A 21,297-nucleotide genomic window follows, 5' to 3' on the forward strand; every position below is an offset into this window, starting at 1 on the left:
CTCCAGGTAAATATACATTGCTAACTCTATGATAATACATTCAGTTCATATTCTAAAGAATAATTCATTTTGCTAACCTGCGTGCATCTTTTGTTTCACCAAAAACACAGAAATCATCATCCCACATTTCGTCCAATCCTTTTTTGCTGCCACTGCCTTGATGTTTGCTGCCACTGCCTTGATGTTTGCTGCCACTGCCTTGATGTTTGCTGCCACTACCTCCTCCTTTTCCTCCTCTACTTTTGGGTTTCCCTCTTCTCTTTGCTGAACTCATTGTTTAGCTAAAGGAAAAAAAAACATGAAACAAAATGCTCAAGAGTGAAGTATAGCACTAGGTTTACTATGTAAACACACAGTAAAGGTATCAGTTGACATCATTAATTGATCAGCTCTCTTCCACAACCCATAACAAACACTGTGGGATTTATTTCCTAGTAAATTTGCTTTGGTCATAGTATTTTTATGTTATTATATAACAGTATACTTATCAAAAAGGATCCACTTGTGACATGGACAATAGTATATCATACTCCATTGGATCAAATTTAAATCAATAAAATTAATTAAATTATATCTGTAGAGGTATATATACAGTATAATTGCATTGCATGCTATGAATTACATTCAGTAATGCCTTAATTATTCTCCAATTACAACCAACAAAGTCACCATAAGTGCAGCAGCAGTTCTTCCAGACTGCTGCTTTTATATCTGTCTATTTCTCCTTTTCTATCTCCTTTCCTGTTATGGAAGGCCTCTTGGATTGCAAATAAGGTTATTTTCTTATTCACATTGCAAGGAACTCTAGGATTGGCAGGATGAAAAGCCAGGTAAAAAAGATTTTAAAAAATCATACATTTTGTACAAGTGTATTATAACTTGTATAATTATAGTAGTATATAAATTATATACTACATTAAATACATCACCATAGTATAAGATATAATAAATCACTATCAATTATGTATTCCCTATCTCAGGGGTGTCAAACTGAAGGCTTGCTGGCTTGCGGGGCCGGCCTGGAAATATCAAAGGAATGGTTGGCAGAGTGCTGTTGGGGTCCAGGGAGGCTGAAAATGAGCCACGCAGCGGCCTCCACACAACCCATTTTTGGCCAGCAGAGTGTTGCAGGAAGACTAGATTGGACTGGATTACAATTATGTGGCCTCAAGTAAGTGCCTGATCTGGATAGAAAACAAGCAACATCCTATGTTAATACTACAGTTTAATGCCAGATTTTACATACTTTACGTCTATTTAATCTACAATCAACAATCTATAATTGACAGCCATTTCTATTTACTATCCTGGAAATTTACCTCTACTGTTAGATGTTGTATTATCATGTACTAACATCTGTAGTCATGAAAACCTTTTAAAGGCTAGTGCTGTCCCACTTGAAAACCATCATGGATCCGCTCTTAGACCCCCTGCAATTTGCATACCAAGCAAATAAATCAACAGATGATGTTGTTAATATGGCTCTGCACTACATCCTACAGCATCTTGAATCTCCAAAGACCTACGTAAGGGTCGTCTTTGTAGACTTTAGTTCAGCATTCAACACCATCATTCCAGACATTCTTCTAACTAAGCTAAACCAGCTAGCGGAACCCGAACACACTTGTAAATGGATCATAAGTTTCCTAACAGACAGGAAGCAGCAGGTGAAGCTAAGCAGAATCACATCTGATACTTGTACAATTAGCACAGGGCCCCCACAAGGCTGTGTGCTCTCTCCATTTCTCTTCTCTCTGTATACCAATGACTGCATCTCAAACGATCCATCTGTTAAACTACTGAAGTTTGTAGATGACACAAAAGTGATCGGTCTCATTCGAGACAATGATGAAGATGACAATGATACAGATGGAAGGTTGAACAACTAGCCTCGTGGTGCGACCAGAACAATCTGGAACTGGGGCATTCAAAACTGTAGAAATGGTGGTGGACTTTAGGAGAAACCCTTCCATGGTGGTGGACTTTAGGAGAAACCCTTCCATACTTCCACCTCTCACAATACTAGACAATATAGTATCAACAGTAGGGACCTTCAAATTTCTAGGTTCTACCATATCTCACGACCTAAAATGGACACCCAACATCAAAAAGATCATCAAAAAAGGACAACAAACAATGTTCTTTTTGTGCCAGCTCAGGAAGCTCAAACTGCCCAAGGAGCTACTGATCCAGTTCTACCGAGGAATTATTGAGTCTGTCATCTGCACCTCTATAACTGTCTGGTTTGGTTCTGCAACCCAACAAGAAAGACACAGACTTCAGAGGATAATTAGAAAAGACCTCTTCAAGGTCAAACACAACCCAGATGCAGCCTTCAATGAAATGAATTTGACACCCCTGTCCTACCTAAACATATTCATACTCACTATGGGGGTGGGGGCAAGAGAGAGAACCTCAGTATTCACAGTGAAAATAGGAAAAACCATATAGAGAATTGTAATTGGTGACCAGCACACAGTCTATTCAACTAATGTAGCATAAACTTGTGAATTTAAGTCAGATCTACTCCTCAGTGTCACTAATTTAAGGGGCCAAGCCTGAGATATCCTTCTGCAAAGAACACTCCACTACAATTATTGTAAAAAGCCATATTGCATCACTTAAACACGATATGCTGGATTGAAAACTATTTTGTTTTTATTGGCTGTGAACCGCCCTGAGTCCTTCAGGAGAAGGGCGGTATACAAATATTTATTTATTTATTTTATTTTATTTATTTATTTTGTCACAACATCATACATAAAGATTATATAGTATATAAACATATATATGAGTAAATGTTAGGAGGTATAAGCATATATATATATATAGGAAGAAGAAAAGAAAAACAATAGGACAGGAACGGTAGGCACGTTTGTGCGCTTATGCACGCCCCTTATGGTCCTCTTAGGAATGGGGTGAGGTCCATAGTTGAAAGTTTTTGGTTAAAGCTTTTAGGATTATGGGAAGAGACCACAGAGTCCGGTAAAGTATTCCAAGCACTGATGATTCTGTTGCAGAAGTCATATTTTCTGCAATCTAGATTAAAGTGGTTAACATTAAGTTTAAATCTATTGGTTGCCCTTGTATTATTGCAATTAAAGCTGAAGTAGTCTTTGACAGGAAGGACATTACAATAGATGATTCTGTGAGTTAAACTTAGGTCTTGTCGAATAATAATAAATTATTATAATAAATTATAATAAATAATAGTGATAAATAAATAAATTCCTCGTCTCCCCCAATACTTGCAGGCATCTCATGTTCAGCGTTTCAAAAGACATTTTCGGAAAACTCACACCCTCCCTGCATACCTATTGTTTTATTTTATTTTTTATTTATTTATTATAAAATACCCTCCTCAATCCGGAGGCTCCCCACCCCTCTAAACTCTCCGTACATTTACCCTCTTTGTTAAAGGACTAATAAGCCAACGGAAGATTACCGCCTCAGAAAATATCGCCCGAAAGGGACTGTTAATATTACCCCTCCCTCCCCATAATGACAAACCTCTGCCTCTCCTGCTAATTCTCCTTAGCAGAAACGCCGGCTCCCGCCCGGAATCTCAGCCAAAGCCAATACTCGACCTGGAAGTAAAAAGCTTTCGCTTCCTGTAAATCTTGTCGCCATAGCAACCGCCGCTGCACTTTCCGAGGTATGTCCGGTAAGTAGCGATTCCGATGGAATGATTATTTAAAAACAAAACCACACAAAAAAGGAAGGTGTTTTTGATCGAAGTCAAAAAAGTTGTGTCACGTTTCAGTACAGGAAGGATTTCCAGTGAAATTTACTAAATCTGCAGTACTATTAAACTTCTCTTCGTTCCGATCACCCATCTCCTTCTACTTATGATTGTATGACTGTAACTTTGTTGCTTGTATCCTTACGAGTTATATTGATATTGATTGATAACCTGATTGGTTATTTGTAGCCTATGACTATCATTAAGTGTTGTAAGTGTTGTACCTTGATGAAGGTATCTTTTCTTTTATGTACGCTGAGAGCAGTTGCACCAAGACAAATTCCTTGTGTGTCCAATCACACTTGGCCAATAGAAAATTCTATTGTATTCTATTCTATTCTAAATGTTGATGTGTCTGTTATAATGTATAGATGGTTTTGCACTCAAAAGATCTGTTAAGTGTAGAATACTTTATGGGTGACAGATGGAAGAATGAACTACACTTGAGCAGATGATGATAATTCTTTCTCTCTCTTTCTCTCAGTATGTGCGTGTATATGTTTTTTTTATTTATTTGTCAAGCATGTATAAGATAACAGATACAAGTATAAACATGATTATGAATACATGAGATAGATACAAATAAATGGGGACGGTAGGACAGGGACGGTAGGCACGTTGTTGCGCTTATGTACACCCCTTACAATATATATGTTATATATTTTACAATTATATATGTGTGTGTAACAACAACCCTGTGAGGTGGGCTGGACTGATGAGAAGCAACTAAGAATGAAAGCAACAAAACCCAAAGTCCTCTAGCCCGTTTTCTTGCTTAAGGAAGAAGGCCTAGAACTCAAGAATTTCCTCATATCTATGCCAGTACTTTAACTGCTACATCAAACTCGCTCTCTCCATTTATATTTTATATTTAGGCTGAAGGATACTTTTAAAGATCACTAAAAGTATATTATTTCTCAACAGGTTCTGAAGTTTATAAAATATCATTTATATTTCCAAATCAAGATAAGTATGGTAAATATTTACAGATACTATATTATAATGTGTTGGTGAAAGATTATTAAAATGTATATAAATTATTTCCAATTCAGTATTGCACTTACTCGCAATAACATCAATTCAACAGGTTTTTTTTAAAGGATTATGCTGTAAATGAGACAATAGCCTGAGCATTACAATGCAAATGAATTATTTTAGAATATAATCTATTATGCATGCCTGTACTAGTAGGATAAGCTGAGATGAGTTTGTTTTTGAATATCAGGAATGTTGTAGATTTGGATTATCTCAGTTTTCTCTAAATTATAATGTCATTCTGTTTGGGAAAGAAAGGAAAGTGGCTTTGAAGAAATTTCCAGCTAGTGAACATTTAGCTGCATTTAATTGTATACCCTAAAGTATGACATTTCTTGAATGATACTATCAAATCATGTTGCACTGTGAATACTACAGTTATTGAAAGCAGTACTGAAAATAAAATATAGCATTATCATGAGCCATGTCTATGTGCTGAGTTTAGCTCAGCATTAATCATAATGCTTTGGTGTCAGGTTCAACGGTAAAATCTTGTCAAGGATTCCCTAAAAATTAAGTTTGTCCCATCTGCTGGACTAATTGGTTCATAGTCTGAGCTACCTGATCCATCTGGGTAACTTTCTGATACTATAACCAAGGATGACTATCTATAATCAATGAGTTCCCAAAGGATTCAATGACCATTGTTCTGATTCCATGCTATGGCTCTCCTTCTATAGTGGAGGAATTATGGAGAGGGCAATCAAACTAAAACTTTCTGTCAAGACCTCAGTAGAACTTCCCAGAGACTTAGCTCAGCATGCCTTCTTTAGGTTGTCAGTTCTAATTTAGCTCAAGACTCTGAAGATGCATGATACTACTGGTATGTGGCCAGATAATTTTTTTATAGCATAGTAAAAACACACCACTAATACTATTGAGTCACTTTTTACTGGGGTTTTCCCTGCTGCATTGTCTTTTGATTCATTAGATGGTGACTGTACAAGAACACCAGATGGAATTCTTGAGAGAAATGGATATGGAGTTCATACAACTGCAGGTGGAATTATTTATCGTGGAACATGGAAGAATGATAAGGTATGTTTGTTTTTAAAAATATCTAAAAACATGCAAATAATTAAAGATCTATTAGATCTGAGAGATCTAAAAGATCTGAGAGCATATGCACCAAGACAAATTCCTTGTGTGTCCAATCACACTTGGCCAATAAAAAAATTCTATTCTATTCTATTCTACAGTAATATTAAGTCAGTTCTGAGAAAAAAATAAAAACTGACTGTACCAATGAAGCCCTAATTAGTGAGCAGAAAGTCACATACTTTGGTGTGTGACACAAATAAATAGCAAATTAGGGGGAAATGATTGTGAATATCAAGGTTGAAGGAAGTGGAAGGAAAAGATCAGAAATATCAATGGGATTCCCTGGATGTGCTGTGGTACTGAAGAAAAATATAGAGAACGTTGAGTGACCAGAATTTGGAGTTGATGGCAAATAATTGACTTAAACCTCAGTGAATAAATAAAACTTGAACTACAGCAGGGTTGAAATCCAGCAGGTTCTGACAGGCTCTGGAGAACCAGTAGCGGAAATTTTGAGTAGTTCTGAGAACCGGCAAATATCACCTCTGGCTAGTCCCAGAGTGGGATGGGAATGGAGATTTTGCAATATCCTTCCCCTAGGAATGGGGAGGGAATGGGGATTTTGCAGTATTCTTCCCCTGGAGTGGGATGGGAATGGAGATTTTGCAGTATCCTTCCCCTGGAGTGGGGTAGAGATGGAGATTTTGCAGTATCCTTCCCCTGCCACGCCCACCAAGCCACAGCACACCCACCAAGCCATGCCCACAGAATCAGTAGTAAAAAAAAATTGAATTTCACCACTGGACTACAGCCAATTATAGCTTCATTTTACTGAAAAGTACCTCCATTTGAACACCTTGGAACCCTCCTGTTATTTGATCTCACTGATTTCCTCTTAGCCTTTCATAGCCATTTCGTATGGGGAATTAGGTAGGTTAGGAATGGAGAATTTGTGAAAAATAGACATCTACATTTATGAAAATGTATATATACACAAATATACCCTTGCTATATATCCTGTATAAACTTAATAGTATCTTAGCCGTTGTCTTGTTTTAGTATAAGCAGAGCAAATATATTGTTAGAACATTTTAGTTGACTTTTCTGTCTTAAGCAGAATGAGGGGTGAGAGTTCATGATGCATCACAATTTTCCTAATTGTTCTTCTCCTCCCAGCGCTAAAACAGCAAAGTAAGGCAAGAAGTAGTTTAGTTATCTGATGTGTTAGTTTTCTTGCTCTGAGACATCTATAAAAGAGTGTAGATACAGTACAACAAAATCTGAAAGACCAGTTTGAGGACAGATCATCCTAGAGAAAATCTATCCATATGGTCACTAAGAGTCCACATGGACTTGAGGGACATGACTGTAATAAACAGGGATAAATTCCATTTCATTTTGCATCTACATAATATTAGGCTTCACAAACTTTAGAATAGATCATAAGGAAGAAAGTTTTTATTCTTTCTAAAGCACTGCCACAATGTTTTTAAATTGTAGAAGACAACAAACATTTAATTGTTTATCATCTGTCTAAAACATGTTTAGCTTGATTCTGAATCCGTCCTTCTTAATGTGCTTAAATGAAGTTGGTACAATATAGGGTTGTTTAATTTTCCAGCTCAAATTGTCTTGAAGTAAGCTATAAATTGAACTTTATTCAGCTGAACTTGTCCTGAGTTAATTATGCATAGGATGGACCTTTTAAATGTACAAAAGTTAGGAAAATAATATTTGGAGTAATTTTATTAATACATCTGCTAATATCACTTTTTGTTAAATTAGATGAATGGTTTAGGAAGGCTAGAACATCCTTCAGGAGCAGTTTATGAAGGTGAATTCAAGAACAACATGTTACATGGAACAGGAACTTATGTATTTCCTAATGGATCCAAGTATACTGGACAATTCAATGAAAACAAGTAAGTTGAAAAAATTACTGCCAAAATTATCTTAGTATCTACTACAGTAATATGCCTAGTTTGTATTAGAAATTTAGTCTTGGTTTCTGTAACTTGGTTTAAATATGTAATCCAAAATATAGTTAATTTGTTTCTGGCTTACTGTGTTGTGTCAACCTCAAAAAGTCTGGCTTAAGTTACAGGCCATAGCCTAGCATTCTATGTTAACCTATCTTTGTAGGTGAGTATGATCTCTTCAGTTAATATTTCTAGAGTCATATTTGCAACATGCTGGTTTTGAAGATGATTGGACCAAATATCTGTAAACTAAATTATATGTTAACTAGTTATCAGGTAATTTCTAATATTGGCTTCAGAGTATTGAATATTGGTCTCAAGACTTTTGTCATCTTTTTCACTAGGCCTTCAGACCTGCCAACTGTAGTCTGAAGGCAAGTGATGCAGCAATTAACCAGGACTGCACACTTCACTCAAAGTTCCATTATATAAGCAAGAATATCAGTGTCACTCTTCTACTCTGATCTTAAACTTTATTTTGTGTGCTGCCTTGATCTGTTTGACAGTTATGTGGTCCTAGAAATATCATAAATACAGTATCTATCTATCTATCTATCTATCTATCTATCTATCTATCTATCTATCTATCTATCTATCTATCTATGCCTGAAGAAATTTGAAAACCCGTGGTCTAAACAACTGTCTAATGATTAACCCATTTGGGGCTTAAGAACTGTCGGCATCATCAGCCATTTAGTCATGTCTGACCCTTGGCCACTCTATGGATCAGCACTCTCCATGCCCATCTGTTTCATGCTGCCTCCTTCAAATCCATGCCATGGTCATCCCAATATAATCTTTTCTAGTGTCCAGCCAACAGACCCCTTCTCCTTTTTCCACTGATCACTCCCAGCATGATTGTTTTTTTCAAGTGAGTCAGCTCTTATGGCAAGACCAACATAAGATAGCTTCTGTTGGGCAATCTTGGCTTCAAGTGATATTTTTGGTGGGATTCTGACTAGGACTTCTTTGTTTGTTATTTTTGCAGTCCATGGGATGCATAGTAGTCACCTCCAACACCACAGTTCAAAGGTGTTCACCCTTGTCCTACCTGCCTTTTTCGGAATCCAAGTTTCACAGGCATACCAAGCAATTGGAAAAATTATTGTGTTAATTAATCTGCATTTGGTTCTGAAGCTGATGTCTTTACTCTTCCAGATGTTATTCATGCAAGACATTGCAATTCTTCCAAGTGCTACATGCCTGATGTTCTCCGGGCTGCAGTCACCATTTTGGTTCATTTTAGAGCTCAGGAAGATGAATTTCTTTACTTTTTAAGAACTGTAGAGAAGACTTGGGGTCAATATATGACAGGATAGGAATATTACCATATAATCTGAAAAAAATTCAAGAATTTAATTTTGCTGTTGAAACTCCTTTCAATGTTTTATTTCTATATTTCATCTATCATTGTTTGGATAATTTTATTGTAGTGGTGGTGTTATCTATCTTAATTTGTGGCACTTCATCTTACTGCTGTATACAGAAAGACAGTATAAAAGAAACTAATTAAAATAAGTCAATATTACTGTTTTAGCAAATTGTGTCTCAAAATACCTCTAGGTAGTAGATGATTATGGATAGTTTATTGCTTTTGTTTAACCTACTATTTTTGTCTTTATCTCAGGCTGGAAGGAAAAGGAGAATTTACAGACACCCAAGGGCTGGAATGGGATGGCACCTTTCACTATACAGCAGCACCAGGGCTGAAGCTAAAGTTAGAAATGTAGAATGGTTTGGATTGATAGCATGAAATCAAATCTCTGTTATAGAGTTTTAAAGCAAATAGTTTTATATATAGTTTAATGGAGACAAATTACTGTGGGTTGTTTTTTTTAAAGTTTAAACAGTAAAATAAAGGTCTATTCATTTCTTTAGCTTTCAGAACATCTTCATCTTTTTATCTTTATTTAATTGTACATATTGTACATATATAATAGTATATATAACATGCTAATGTTTAAAAATGTTTTCTAATAATTATAAAGATATTAATAGTTCAATATAGCAGTTGAGATATTTGGGAAGAATAGAAAGTATGCAAAACAAGGTAAAATTTAACTGAATCAATATAGTACATGTATATAACTAAGTAGTTTATAGTCTGCCATTTTTATCAGTATGTTTTTAATTAATACATTAAACATGAATTTACACCAATGCTTCTAGTGGATTACTTATCTTCAATTTTGCATAAATCTGATGTAAAGTATAACCCAGACCTTCACTGAGATACTGGATTTACATTGGAAGTTTGTTAATATACAATTTGTTTCAGAACAAATTGTATATTAAATATACAATTAATTAAATTAATTAAATTTAATTAATTAAATTAAATAAATTAATTAAATAAATTAATTTAATTAATTAAATATATTAAATATTCAGAATAAATTGTATATTAGGTCTTCGACAAGACCTAAGTTTAACTCATAGAATCATCTATTGTAATGTCCTTCCTGTTAAAGACTACTTCAGCTTTAATTGCAATAATACAAGAGCAACCAACAGATTTAAACTTAATGTTAACCGCTTTAATCTAGATTGCAGAAAATATGACTTCTGTAACAGAATCATCAGTGCTTGGAATACTTTACCTGACTCTGTGGTCTCTTCCCATAATCCTAAAAGCTTTAACCAAAAACTCTCTACTATTGACCTCACCCCATTCCTAAGAGGACCATAAGGGGCGTGCATAAGCGCACAAACGTGCCTACCGTTCCTGTCCTATTGTTTTTCTTTTCTTCTTCCTATATATATATTGATGCTTATACCTCCTAATATTTACTCATATATATGTTTATATACTATATAATCTTTTTTATATGATGTTGTGACAAAATAAATAAATAAATAAATGAAAATAGAATTAACAAATATCTCTAACAAATAAGTTTGTTAAAATAATCCAATATTTTAGCAACAGAATTTCTGAATGCAATGAGTTTAACTTTCCAGCAGCCTAAAATAATTTCAATGACAATGATGGAAAAAATAATTGTGTCACCACTGACATGAACAGATTTACAATTCATATTGCAGTTTTATTCTTTAAATATCCTTAAACAATAGATAATTATCGGCCAGGATGAACAAGTAAATTCCAGGCTGGATGCACGCTTGCTGCGATATAATGCTGGATCTCAACACTTCATTGTTTGTACTTGATCAACAGTGCACTGTTGTAAAAAGAACTATGAAAGACTGAAACTTCTACAAAGTAATTTCCATTTAGAAATTAAATGTACTGTATAAATGCCATTTTTAGTGGAAGTCTATTTTAATATTACTGGATCACTCAATAAAAATAAACAAAATTAAGTGGCCCCTTTCATACATCATATATCTGATGTATCTGATGGTCCAATGTTTCCTAGCCTTACCATGTTTGCCTAGCCATACAGACTTTCCAAAATAGTATTTTCTGGCTACATTACAGGAAAGCTTTCATTATGTCACATCAACGTGGACAGGTGATAATCATCATCTTTTTTTAACGGAACCATGATCCCTTATGGGGTGGAGTCTGGGCAACTGAATGGAGCTAGCAGAGTGTTTTAATTGCTGGATGCCCTTCCTATCACCAATGCAGAGTTTTGTTCAGCAGATATATTCTCAGTGTGCCCAGAGAGAGAAATATCTGCCTCTGCCTAGGATTGAACTCACAGCCTCCTGATTGTGAGGTGAGAGCACCACCTCTAGGCCACTGCATCACTCCTCCGTATGGACACATGATATAGTCCATGAAATAGAGCCCAACCAGATGGGAGAAGATTAGTAAATTGAACTGATTTATGGTCATATTTGCTGTATAGAAAATACTGGAGAAGTGCACATTCTGTTTCCTTCTAGCTAGATCCTTTACTTTCCTATTTATGAAACAGCAGCAGCATTGCTTTGAAGTACAATTAATGCATACATTTTTGTTGCTACTAAAAAGAAAAAAATCAAGTAGAATTTATGATTCAGCTAGCTTTTCTGAACTGGGATTCTGCACTACCTTAAAGTTCCATGAGAAATTGCTAGGAGTTTCCACAAGAGATTGTGACTGAAAAATATTAAACTTCATTTCTTAATTTTCACATTGCACAGTGCTAATATTTAAAGCTGGTTAAAGGTGAATTGTTTTATAAAGATTTTGCCTTTTTTTTTTTTGCAATTTTTATAGAGATTCCTTGAGACCCATACATAATTTCAAAGTTCCTCTAGGGTTAAATAGTGAAAACGCTGGTTTAAGAAATGTAGCTGCTGTTTTAACCAGCAGGGAGAATGTGACTTGAGGATAGCATAATTAGAAAGTTTAGATTAGCCATGCCTGGATTTTAAATGAATAATTACTGTGTAATAGACCTACTTCAGAAATCATCAGCTTCTATAGCTACCTTTTCCCCTTCATTTGAGACAGTCATTGTTTCAAAGTCATAAAGAACCTGATACCGTGAGAGAGAGAAAGAGCACAGCCAAGGGTAAGTTTGAAATTGATTGTATTTCCACTTTTAAATAATTAATAATTAAATGTTGTAATATTAATTGGAAATCAAACTGTTCCTTATGTGACACACACAAATAGCAAGAGATTGTAAGAGATATGCTCTGATATATTAGGTAAATGTTCAGCATAGTTTTAAAGCTGAAATTCTGTATATATTTCATTGATGGAAATAATTCTATGGTCAATTAACAGATCATTGTTGAGCTTTATTCATTTATCTTTCTTAATGTATGGAAAGGGGCTGGAAACTAGTAATCATAGGCACTTGAAACCTGGAACTACAGTACTGTTAACCTGCCAACTGATGCTTCTCCTCTGGTCTCCTAAAAATGCTGTTGAGAACGAAAATGGGCAAATAATAAAACATGAAAAAAATAGTATCTCCTTTCTTTTAGCATTGATATAACTAAAGATCTAATATCGTTCTATGGCAAAGTATCCTAGCTATGCTTGCTCTGAATGTGGATTGAAGTTCCAATCCTAATGATACCCTTCCATTTGGATTTATGCAATGTGTTACATGTAGAGCTGCTATTAGAATCTGGATGTTTGAATACAAAAACAAGAATTTAAACTGGGGTTTTGTACTATGCATGTATTATACAGATATCACCTTCCTTGGCTCTTAATTGCTTCCAGGCTCAGATCAATATATTGCCTTCATTCATCAGATCAAAATATTCATGTCTACCTACCTACTGATATGTACCTATTTCCTCCATAGCATGGACCATTTCTGAGATATTTTGGAAGTAATGTAGTGGTGGGATTCAGCCAGTTTGCACCACTTCGGAAGAACCGGTTGTTAATTTTCTGAGCAGTTTTGCAAACTGGTTGTTGGAAGAAATCATTAGGGCAGAGAACCAGTTGTTAAATTACTTGAATCCCACCACTGAAGTAATGTAATGGTCATAGGATTCTTATCCTTGCACTTGCATCTAGAGAATTTAGGTTGTACAGTAAAGAATATAAAGATAAACAGACCCAGGAAACCATGTCCTTCCAGGCATCTAGGTGGCCTCAGCCCCATTAGCCTTTCATAAGGCTCTGAAGATCAGACATTCTTCCAGGTATTTGGGCTAGGAGGCTAAGCAACCTCTGCTGGTAATGCCACTTTTATGATTTGGGTCTATTGTTTTAATTTTGGGTGTCAGGTAGAATGGTAAAATGTTGTTTTAATTTTGTATGCCACCCGGTTACTCTTGTGAGATGAGTATCCATAGAAGTCATGTACATAAATAATCAAATCAAACAGGTTAGCACAAACATTATACTATGGCCAGTACAGAGTCTTGTTGAGCTATAACTAAAAACAATGAGGATTTAAGAATGGAAGCAGGTTGGTTCTTGGTTTGAAGAGCTTCATTGAGACCAAAAGTGTCTTGGCTTTCTCTTCTCAGTAAAAGTTTTCATAGAAACTTGTTTTAGAGACGAGCCAAATACCATATACTCCACTGGTAATCAATAACCTCATTATATTTTTTCTTCTGCTAAAATTAGGAACTCTTTCATCTAATATATATGTAAAAGTTCTTTAAAACAATGGGATGGATTTTTCCCCTCAGTAAAATTTCCAAGTGGGAAATATATTGACTGAACTTGAAGCAATATCCAACATATTTAAGAAGCATGGATTCAAATAGAAGAGAAGGTAACTAATATATTTAAACTGTTTAAATTCTTCTTTATTCTTACATAATACTATATTTAGCAAATTTTAGAAAAACATTCAAAATATAAGACATAGAGGTTAAAAACAATGATGCTTAAGGAATCTGTGATGGAAAATACTAGAAAAAAATCATGGCTTTGGCATATGGAAACAAAATGCTGTGCATGTAGAAGCCAATTGATTCCTGAGCAAAAATTCACTTGAAGAGGTTGCTAACATGAATTCCATAAATTCTGGCCAACTCCAATTTGAGATAAATATTATTAGAGCTATGTTGTAGCCCTTGTTATTAAGAGGAGAAACAATAAGCCTAAATTGCAAATTATAGTTGAAGATAGTGATAGAAATTTATATTGCTGTATCTGTCGTCCAAACCTTGGGAGATTGAATAGACAAATAACAATGAACCATGCATTGGTGATCCAATTTCTGTTGCAGTTCTAAGAGTTAAACGAGGACCTGTACTTCTAGAGATAGGACTTTTGTGTATCCTTATTGGACAGGCTTTTTCTCCTGTTCCCCTGTCCCCTTTAGTAGGAATGGGACAAGGGAGTTAATTAACAGGAGAAACAAATCATCACAATAATCAGAAGCACTGATCCTTGGAAGAGAAAGAACCCAGTTTTGCAGGTAGGATTCATGTTTTATATGTTTTAATACTTCATTTGCACCAGCACCAAACTTCTTTGTCTACTGAAAATGATTACAAAAACAAGCCATTGATTTTTGAAGATTATGCATGTTATAATTGAAAAGAACATCCTTCACCCCAAAAATTAAAAAAATATTGATTGGTATATAAAATGTTAACATCTTCAATGGCACATCAGAAAACAACCAAACTGTTGCAAAGAGTACCTTTAAAAGGGTCAACAAAAAACATACAAAATAGTAATAACTATGGGCTGTTATGGTAAAGAAACATACAAAAAGATAAAGGCATGAATGTTGGAGGGCATGGTAGATATAGAATCAAAGATAGAATCAAAGATAAGCAATTATGTCATTCCACAAATGTAACATTCAGAATTAAAGCAAACATTTCATGATGAATAAGACTAAAGTGTGATATCTGTGAAAAAGGGTAGTATGTATTACATATTTTTACTGCTAACCTATCCCAAGTAATTTTGAATCTGCTTATAGTCTTCATTTTAAGTGAGAGAAAGCTGTCACAGTTCATACTTAAACAACTCTTTCTCCAGGTAGCTTCTGATCATTGTGGTAACTTCCCAAACAATCAGAAGAGCTGAAGCAGATTAAGTGCCTTGTATTTATTAATTTGGCCGGAGTCCTTGATTTCAAAGATGCCATAAAAACCTGGCCTTTTCTACAGGCTTTGAAGATGGAAATGTTGTGAGCATCTTTTTCCTGTAATTTGGAAATTAATGGTTGCCAGGTTTTTATTTTAGTCCTAGGGCTATGCTTTATATTGTACCGATACATGTTTTAGCTTTTCTGTGTTATTTTAATTAGGATATTTTGGAAGATATTTTACATTAGTGGGTGAGTGGATATTATATAAAAACTGTGCCCGCAAATCTCATTTGCGAGTAGTGGCTGAAGTGGAAATTAATTTTAGGATGTTTTCAATTAACTGAGGTCCCTGTGGGAAGTAAGACACAGGATTTAGATTAAAGTGATAACCATCTCTGTATATCTTGATGGGTTTTTTGTATATCTTGTATCTCTGTATATCTTGATTTTTTTTTGAAGTCAGGGATGGGATGGTGTACATATTTAGGATGTTGTAACCATGTATGTAACCATATTGGGCATTTTGTGAAAAATGACTAAATTGGGAGATTGGCACATTAATAAATTGGCTGCCATGGTGGTCATGGCTTTCCTTTCCTATCCTATCCTGTCCTACCCTGATCTGCCTCCAGATGTTCCTGTTAAACTTTTTAAACTGTCTTTTTTCTGGTTAGTTGGACATATTTATATCATTACTTATAGATATCTGCAGAAAACTGGATTCATTAATTGAATATCTAACCTTTGGTAGCAAAAACATGGAGTTGTTTTTTTTGCCACAGAGGCACTACTTGATGCTAACCCTACAATATAACTGAGATAAGAAAAGTAAATTGGAATAAATGAGGGGGGAAAACTGGAGTCCCACAAATTATTTTGTGGAACTTTAAAAAAACAATTGGGTTTAACATGAGGACGGGCCGGTCTTGCACCTCTACTGCCATTCTTTTTCCATGTATTTACAAAAAAATTAACTGGAGTAAATGAGCACTGGAATCAATTATGTATTCCATTGCATGTTCACAGCATAAGACTTCCATCACAGTACTGGCTACTTCTACACAGCTGCAGGGATATCCACAAGGTGATTAAAAAGGTCAAAATGGAGGGGGTGTGCTCACAATTGAAACCCTGCTGCTTTTTTGCTGCAACACACCATCGAAAAGGTGTAGGGTCTTGATTATGTGGTTGCCATCTTGTTTCTTTTTCAGCCTCCTTTGTGGATGCCATAGCATCTATATATGTATATTGTACACACAGACATATTATTGCAGAACAATCCTTAATTGTGTAGATTGTACAGAAAGGTATCAGAGGTTCACAAAACCTCTGTAGACTGTGTATTTTACAAAAGGGTGAACTTCGCATCTTGAACAAATTGCAAATCACTCTGCTCCCATTTATATATATATATATATATATATATATATACAGTATATATATATATATGTTTTCGTAGGATATATATATATATAGTAAGTCTAATAAGTCGGGTTAATTGACTGAAGTTCTTTATTCCCACAGGAGAAACTGAATGTATGCCAGTGATTAACCCTGCAACACAGATTGCCCAGGTAAAAAAAAATATGAGCAAAATGCTTTAAAGAATCCCAGATATATAAAGAATTAGCGAGGCTTTTGAAATCTCAAAGTGTAATTCAAACTTCAATTTTAAAAAATCAATACAAAACAAACTAATCATAATTATTTGATATGTTAATTATACTAATAAGAAATAATTTTTATATTTAAAACATCATTCTTTCTCATTCTGTTTTACAACAACTAGAACAACTAGAACAACTAGACACAAGAACAGTTTTTTCCCGAAGGCCATCACTCTGCTAAACAAATAATTCCCTCAACACTGTCAGACTATTTACTGAATCTGCACTACTATTAATCGTTTCATAGTTCCCATCACCAATCTCTTTCCACTTATGACTGTATGACTATAACTTGTTGCTGGCAATCCTTATGATTTATATTGATATATTGATCATCAATTGTGTTGTAAATGTTGTACCTTGATGAACGTATCTTTTCTTTTATGTACACTGAGAGCATATGCACCAAGACAAATTCCTTGTGTGTCCAATCACACTTGGCCAATAAAATTCAATTTGATTCAATTCAATTCAATTCAATTCAATTCAATTCAATTATGAAGCTTACCTAGACTATAACAACTTTTTAGGGCATGTATAGATTATATATTTCCCTGCCCTTTTCCTATAATACCCTGAAGTAGGAAGGGATTCTGATGCACATACGGAAAGCTACCCCATTGGATATCTACCAGACCAAGACAGTCCACAAAGTACAGAAATTTCAAGAAAGATTAATGTTTAAAATCCACTATTTTCAATTGGATTTAAGGCTATTCACATGACGAGATTTCTGAAGTGGAGGCAGTAAAAGGAAATAGTAGAATCAGGAGTGTCTAAATGCTTGTGAAGATACACAAGCTACAGCATTCTGTAGAGAATGTCATTCCACTCTCTTCTTGAATACATTTGACAAATAGAACCCAATACCTATATGATGGTCATAATGCATATGGCCTCAAAATAATTTTGGGTGCCAAGCTTCACATTACAAGTTTGTTGTTGCAGTAGTTTATGCAGGGTGATTTAAGATACTAGGTTTCTCTGGCACATTTTTCAGGGGCTTGTAATTAAAAGGAAAAAGGGACGCGGTAGCTCAGGGGCTAGGACATTGAGCTTGTCGATCGAAAGGTCGGCAGCTTGGCGGTTCAAATCCCTAGTGCTACCGTGTAACGGGGTGAGCTCCCATTACTTGTCCCAGCTTCTGCCAACCTAGCAGTTTCGAAAGCACGTAAAAATGCAAGTAGAAAAAATAGGGACCACCTTTGGTGGCAAGGTAACAGCGTTCCGTGCGCCTTTGGCGTTGAGTCATGCCGGCCACATGACCACGGAGACGTCTTCAGACAGCGCTGGCTCTTCAGCTTTGAAACGGAGATGAGCACCGCCCCCTAGAGTTGGCAACAACTAGCACGTATGTGCGAGGGGAACCTTTACCTTTACCTTTTAATTAAAAAGAAACAGTGGGATGGATGAATAAACAAGCTGAATGCACAAGGAGAGAGTATTTATTGTAATTCTCGTTTTTGGGGTAAATCACAGTAGGCTTGGTCTGGGAAAATGATGGATGACATGTAATACCCATGTACCTGTACTTATTATTGGACTTCCCTATTAACTATGCGGTCCTGAAGGGAATTCATCAAAAATTAGTGAAGTACAGTATATGTTGATTATTCCTTGCACTAGGAATGGTTCCAAATGTTTTTCAAGAAAGTAGTAAGAAATAAGGGAGAATTTCTCTTTAGGAAGGTGTGTTTTTAGCTGAGTTTATGTAGCAGAGAAAAGGGTGGGGTATTTTTGAGGATTTGGAATCACATTGCAGAAAAAGCAATTGATTTTAAATAAGAAATAGTTAAAATTGTCATTTTTTTCAAAATTTCTGGTTTTCAATTTTTTTCAAAAAAATACAGTAAAACCAACAATAACCACCTTTCGCTTATTCACCTACTTGTCTTTTAAGCTGCTATCTAAGGGCCAAAGTCGAACCACTTTAAAATCAAATCAACTTTCCTCCCAAAAGAAGGGGATGAGGGAAACCTGGTAACTGTAATGCAGTAGTAGTGAAGTATTAGTTACTTGTGATGAATGGCAAGCTTCAGTGTATGAGGTAGACTAGAAGGATTGCTTTTTGATACAGGGGCACAGTAGATTTCAATTGTTTCATTCTGCTCATGCTTGGTCAATTCTTTTAGCTTCCTGATTGGATGACTGAAGACACCTGGGGTGTGTGCCAGTTTACACACATTATTTTCTACATTAACACAGAGAGTTCTGGATTCTAGAGAGAGGATTGTACTATAGGATGGATGTTTACTAATTTCTGAAGAGTGATTTATTTAAGGTGAGGAACTTTGCTAGAACTTGGAGTCATCAAATCCATGTGATGCTGAGATGGCAATAACTAGTAGAAAAACAATAATATTTTAGAGAGAATGCACCACTTCAATGCAATCCCAAGAAAGGCTGCTGCTTCTAGAATAGAAGCAGTCTCTAGTATGAATTTTAACTGAATAGGTAAAACTGATGTTAACCCTTCCATTTAAGAGCATTGTGGCGCGGTTAAAAGAGTCCACCACTTTTTAATTTATGTTTGTGTGTGTATGTATATGTGTGGCATGCAACACACCTAGAAAGAGTTCTTGTGATTGCAACAGCCACATTGATTTTTTTCACCCTTTTGTAGATATCCCAGCTTTTCATGTCTCATCCTTTTAATTTATTTCACTGTGTTTATAGTCTAATAAATTTTATAAGGAAGAATCTTTGTGGTATAAATCTGACAAATTGATAATCAAATATGTAAAATCAATTTTTGCATTGATTGTAGCCATACTAATTCTTAGTTTCTCAAAATCTAACTGCTAATCTATGTTTTGATATATTAGAACATATAATTCTATATGTGTATGTCTATCTGTCAGATATGTGCACATTTCACTCAGGTAGAAGGAAAGCATCAGGTGGCTCTTATGAAAATTCACAAATGTTGCCTATTCAGTATAGTCACCAGTAGGCTAATAAAAACTGTGAATAAAGGTTATATTGTAATAGATAGTTGTCATCTTGTCTGTAATTCAAGACCATCACCTTGTTTTGAATCTACCAGCTTGAACTATGCATTACTTGTTACAAAGTATAGACCTGGCCTGTATAGTTTATTGCCTGTAAATTGAACACAGCTGAACAAGTTTTAACTCCCCAAGGAAATTATGAAAGCCAGTTTGGCGTGGTAGTTAAAGCATCAGGCTAGAAACTGGGAGACCATAAATTCTAGTTCCCTTGGGCATGAAACCAGCTGGGTGACTTTGAGCCAGTTACTTTTTCTCAGCCCTAGGAAGGAGGCAATGGCGAAAAACCTGCCAAGAGTACTGCAGTGTTCAGGTAGTCTCCAAGGATTGGGCATAATTGAATGAAAGATAAAAAAGGGACATGATAATCTACTACCTGCTTAGGCTTTCACACCATTTTTGTCACATGATTAGCAATCCACTATGCTTGGCTGATGAGCTGCTATGCTGCCTGGTTTGGTATGAAACGGACCAGTGTAGTGTAGTAGTTAAGATGTTGGACTAGCAATAGGAAGATCCCAGTTCAAGTCTGCTCTTGGCCACAGAAGTTCACTTGATGGCTTTTTACCAGTCATGCACTTTTAGCTTAACCTACTTTGCAGGGTTGCTATGGGGAAAATATTGGAAGAAGGATTGCTATGTATATTGCCTTAAGTTCCTGAAGGAAAAATGGAATAGAAATTTAACAAATAAGATTTAAAATAATATCAGATTTAAAAGAAGAAATGTTTTTTCAGGATATTTTCTAGTTCTTATAGCTATGAAGAAAAAAATGGGATATATATGTATTAATATATAAAAACACAAGATGATTTTTCAAGGATCACTCTAAGATGTTTTTTTACTGGAAACACCTGAAGACTATAGATACTGATCAGGCAAACAGATTATCTTGCACAGCATTCTGCTTCCTACATCTGTTCATAGTACTTCTGCTTCCTAAAAGCTGTGGAATACTTTATAGTTTGAAAGATGGTGACTGTGCATACTACATCCTAGTGTGTTTACAAGCAATCCTAGAGGGCAATAAATCCAGCCTCTTGTATTATTATTTATTACTATTTATCAAATTGTTATGCCATCTATCTCCCCTATAAGATGACTCTTTTCTTCCACATTGCTTTCATTTGGAATAGAGTAGAATAGAATAAAATGTTATTCACTTTAAATGTACACTAATCAGCATGAATTAAAATGAAATTTCATTGCATTTAGCTCTCAAAAGATAACCGTTATGCATATACCCACACGCACACACATATATGACACTGAGAAACATCACAGTCTAGTTTGAATGTATACATATACATGGTGAAAAAAACCACGATCCTGAGAATTTATAAGACGGATGGCATAAGGAACAAAGCTGTTACTGAATCTAGTAGTCCTGCCACATTTGGT

The 21,297-nt window shown here is 35.3% G+C and overlaps 3 protein-coding genes across 3 annotated transcripts in view; 2 read left to right on the forward strand and 1 right to left on the reverse strand.

Moving 5' to 3' along the window:
* DHX57 (DExH-box helicase 57) overlaps positions 1-3,580 on the reverse strand; it is a 35,866-nt gene extending 32,286 nt beyond the window's left edge. The window contains exons 1-2 of the mRNA XM_058165048.1: positions 3,511-3,580; positions 78-281 (exon numbers count right to left, since the gene is read on the reverse strand). Coding sequence (XP_058021031.1) covers positions 78-274 — 197 coding nt within the window. The 5' untranslated portion in view covers positions 275-281; positions 3,511-3,580. The remainder of the gene's footprint in view (positions 1-77; positions 282-3,510) is intronic.
* A 39-nt stretch (positions 3,581-3,619) lies between these two features.
* On the forward strand, positions 3,620-9,563 carry MORN2 (MORN repeat containing 2). The gene is made up of 5 exons (XM_058165055.1): positions 3,620-3,664; positions 4,667-4,717; positions 5,709-5,815; positions 7,604-7,740; positions 9,425-9,563. Exons 1-5 carry the CDS (start codon positions 3,658-3,660, stop codon positions 9,525-9,527), a joined length of 405 nt encoding a protein of 134 aa, XP_058021038.1. The 5' UTR covers positions 3,620-3,657; the 3' UTR covers positions 9,528-9,563.
* A 4,271-nt stretch (positions 9,564-13,834) lies between these two features.
* ARHGEF33 (Rho guanine nucleotide exchange factor 33) overlaps positions 13,835-21,297 on the forward strand; it is a 35,389-nt gene continuing 27,926 nt past the window's right edge. Inside the window, exons 1-2 of the mRNA XM_058165052.1 lie at positions 13,835-13,943; positions 16,746-16,795. Of these exons, the coding sequence (XP_058021035.1) occupies positions 13,922-13,943; positions 16,746-16,795 (72 nt within the window). The 5' untranslated portion in view covers positions 13,835-13,921. The remainder of the gene's footprint in view (positions 13,944-16,745; positions 16,796-21,297) is intronic.

This window comes from Ahaetulla prasina, chromosome 1 (assembly GCF_028640845.1).
Source record: "Ahaetulla prasina isolate Xishuangbanna chromosome 1, ASM2864084v1, whole genome shotgun sequence".
NCBI classification, from domain to species: Eukaryota; Metazoa; Chordata; class Lepidosauria; order Squamata; family Colubridae; genus Ahaetulla; species Ahaetulla prasina.

Excerpts from the sequence above, each read along its gene's own strand:
- MORN2 (XM_058165055.1), top strand. Across the intron at positions 5,816-7,603 it reads GAACATGGAAGAATGATAAG|ATGAATGGTTTAGGAAGGCT; the intron begins GTATGTTTGTTT and ends TTGTTAAATTAG. Across the intron at positions 7,741-9,424 it reads GGACAATTCAATGAAAACAA|GCTGGAAGGAAAAGGAGAAT; the intron begins GTAAGTTGAAAA and ends TCTTTATCTCAG.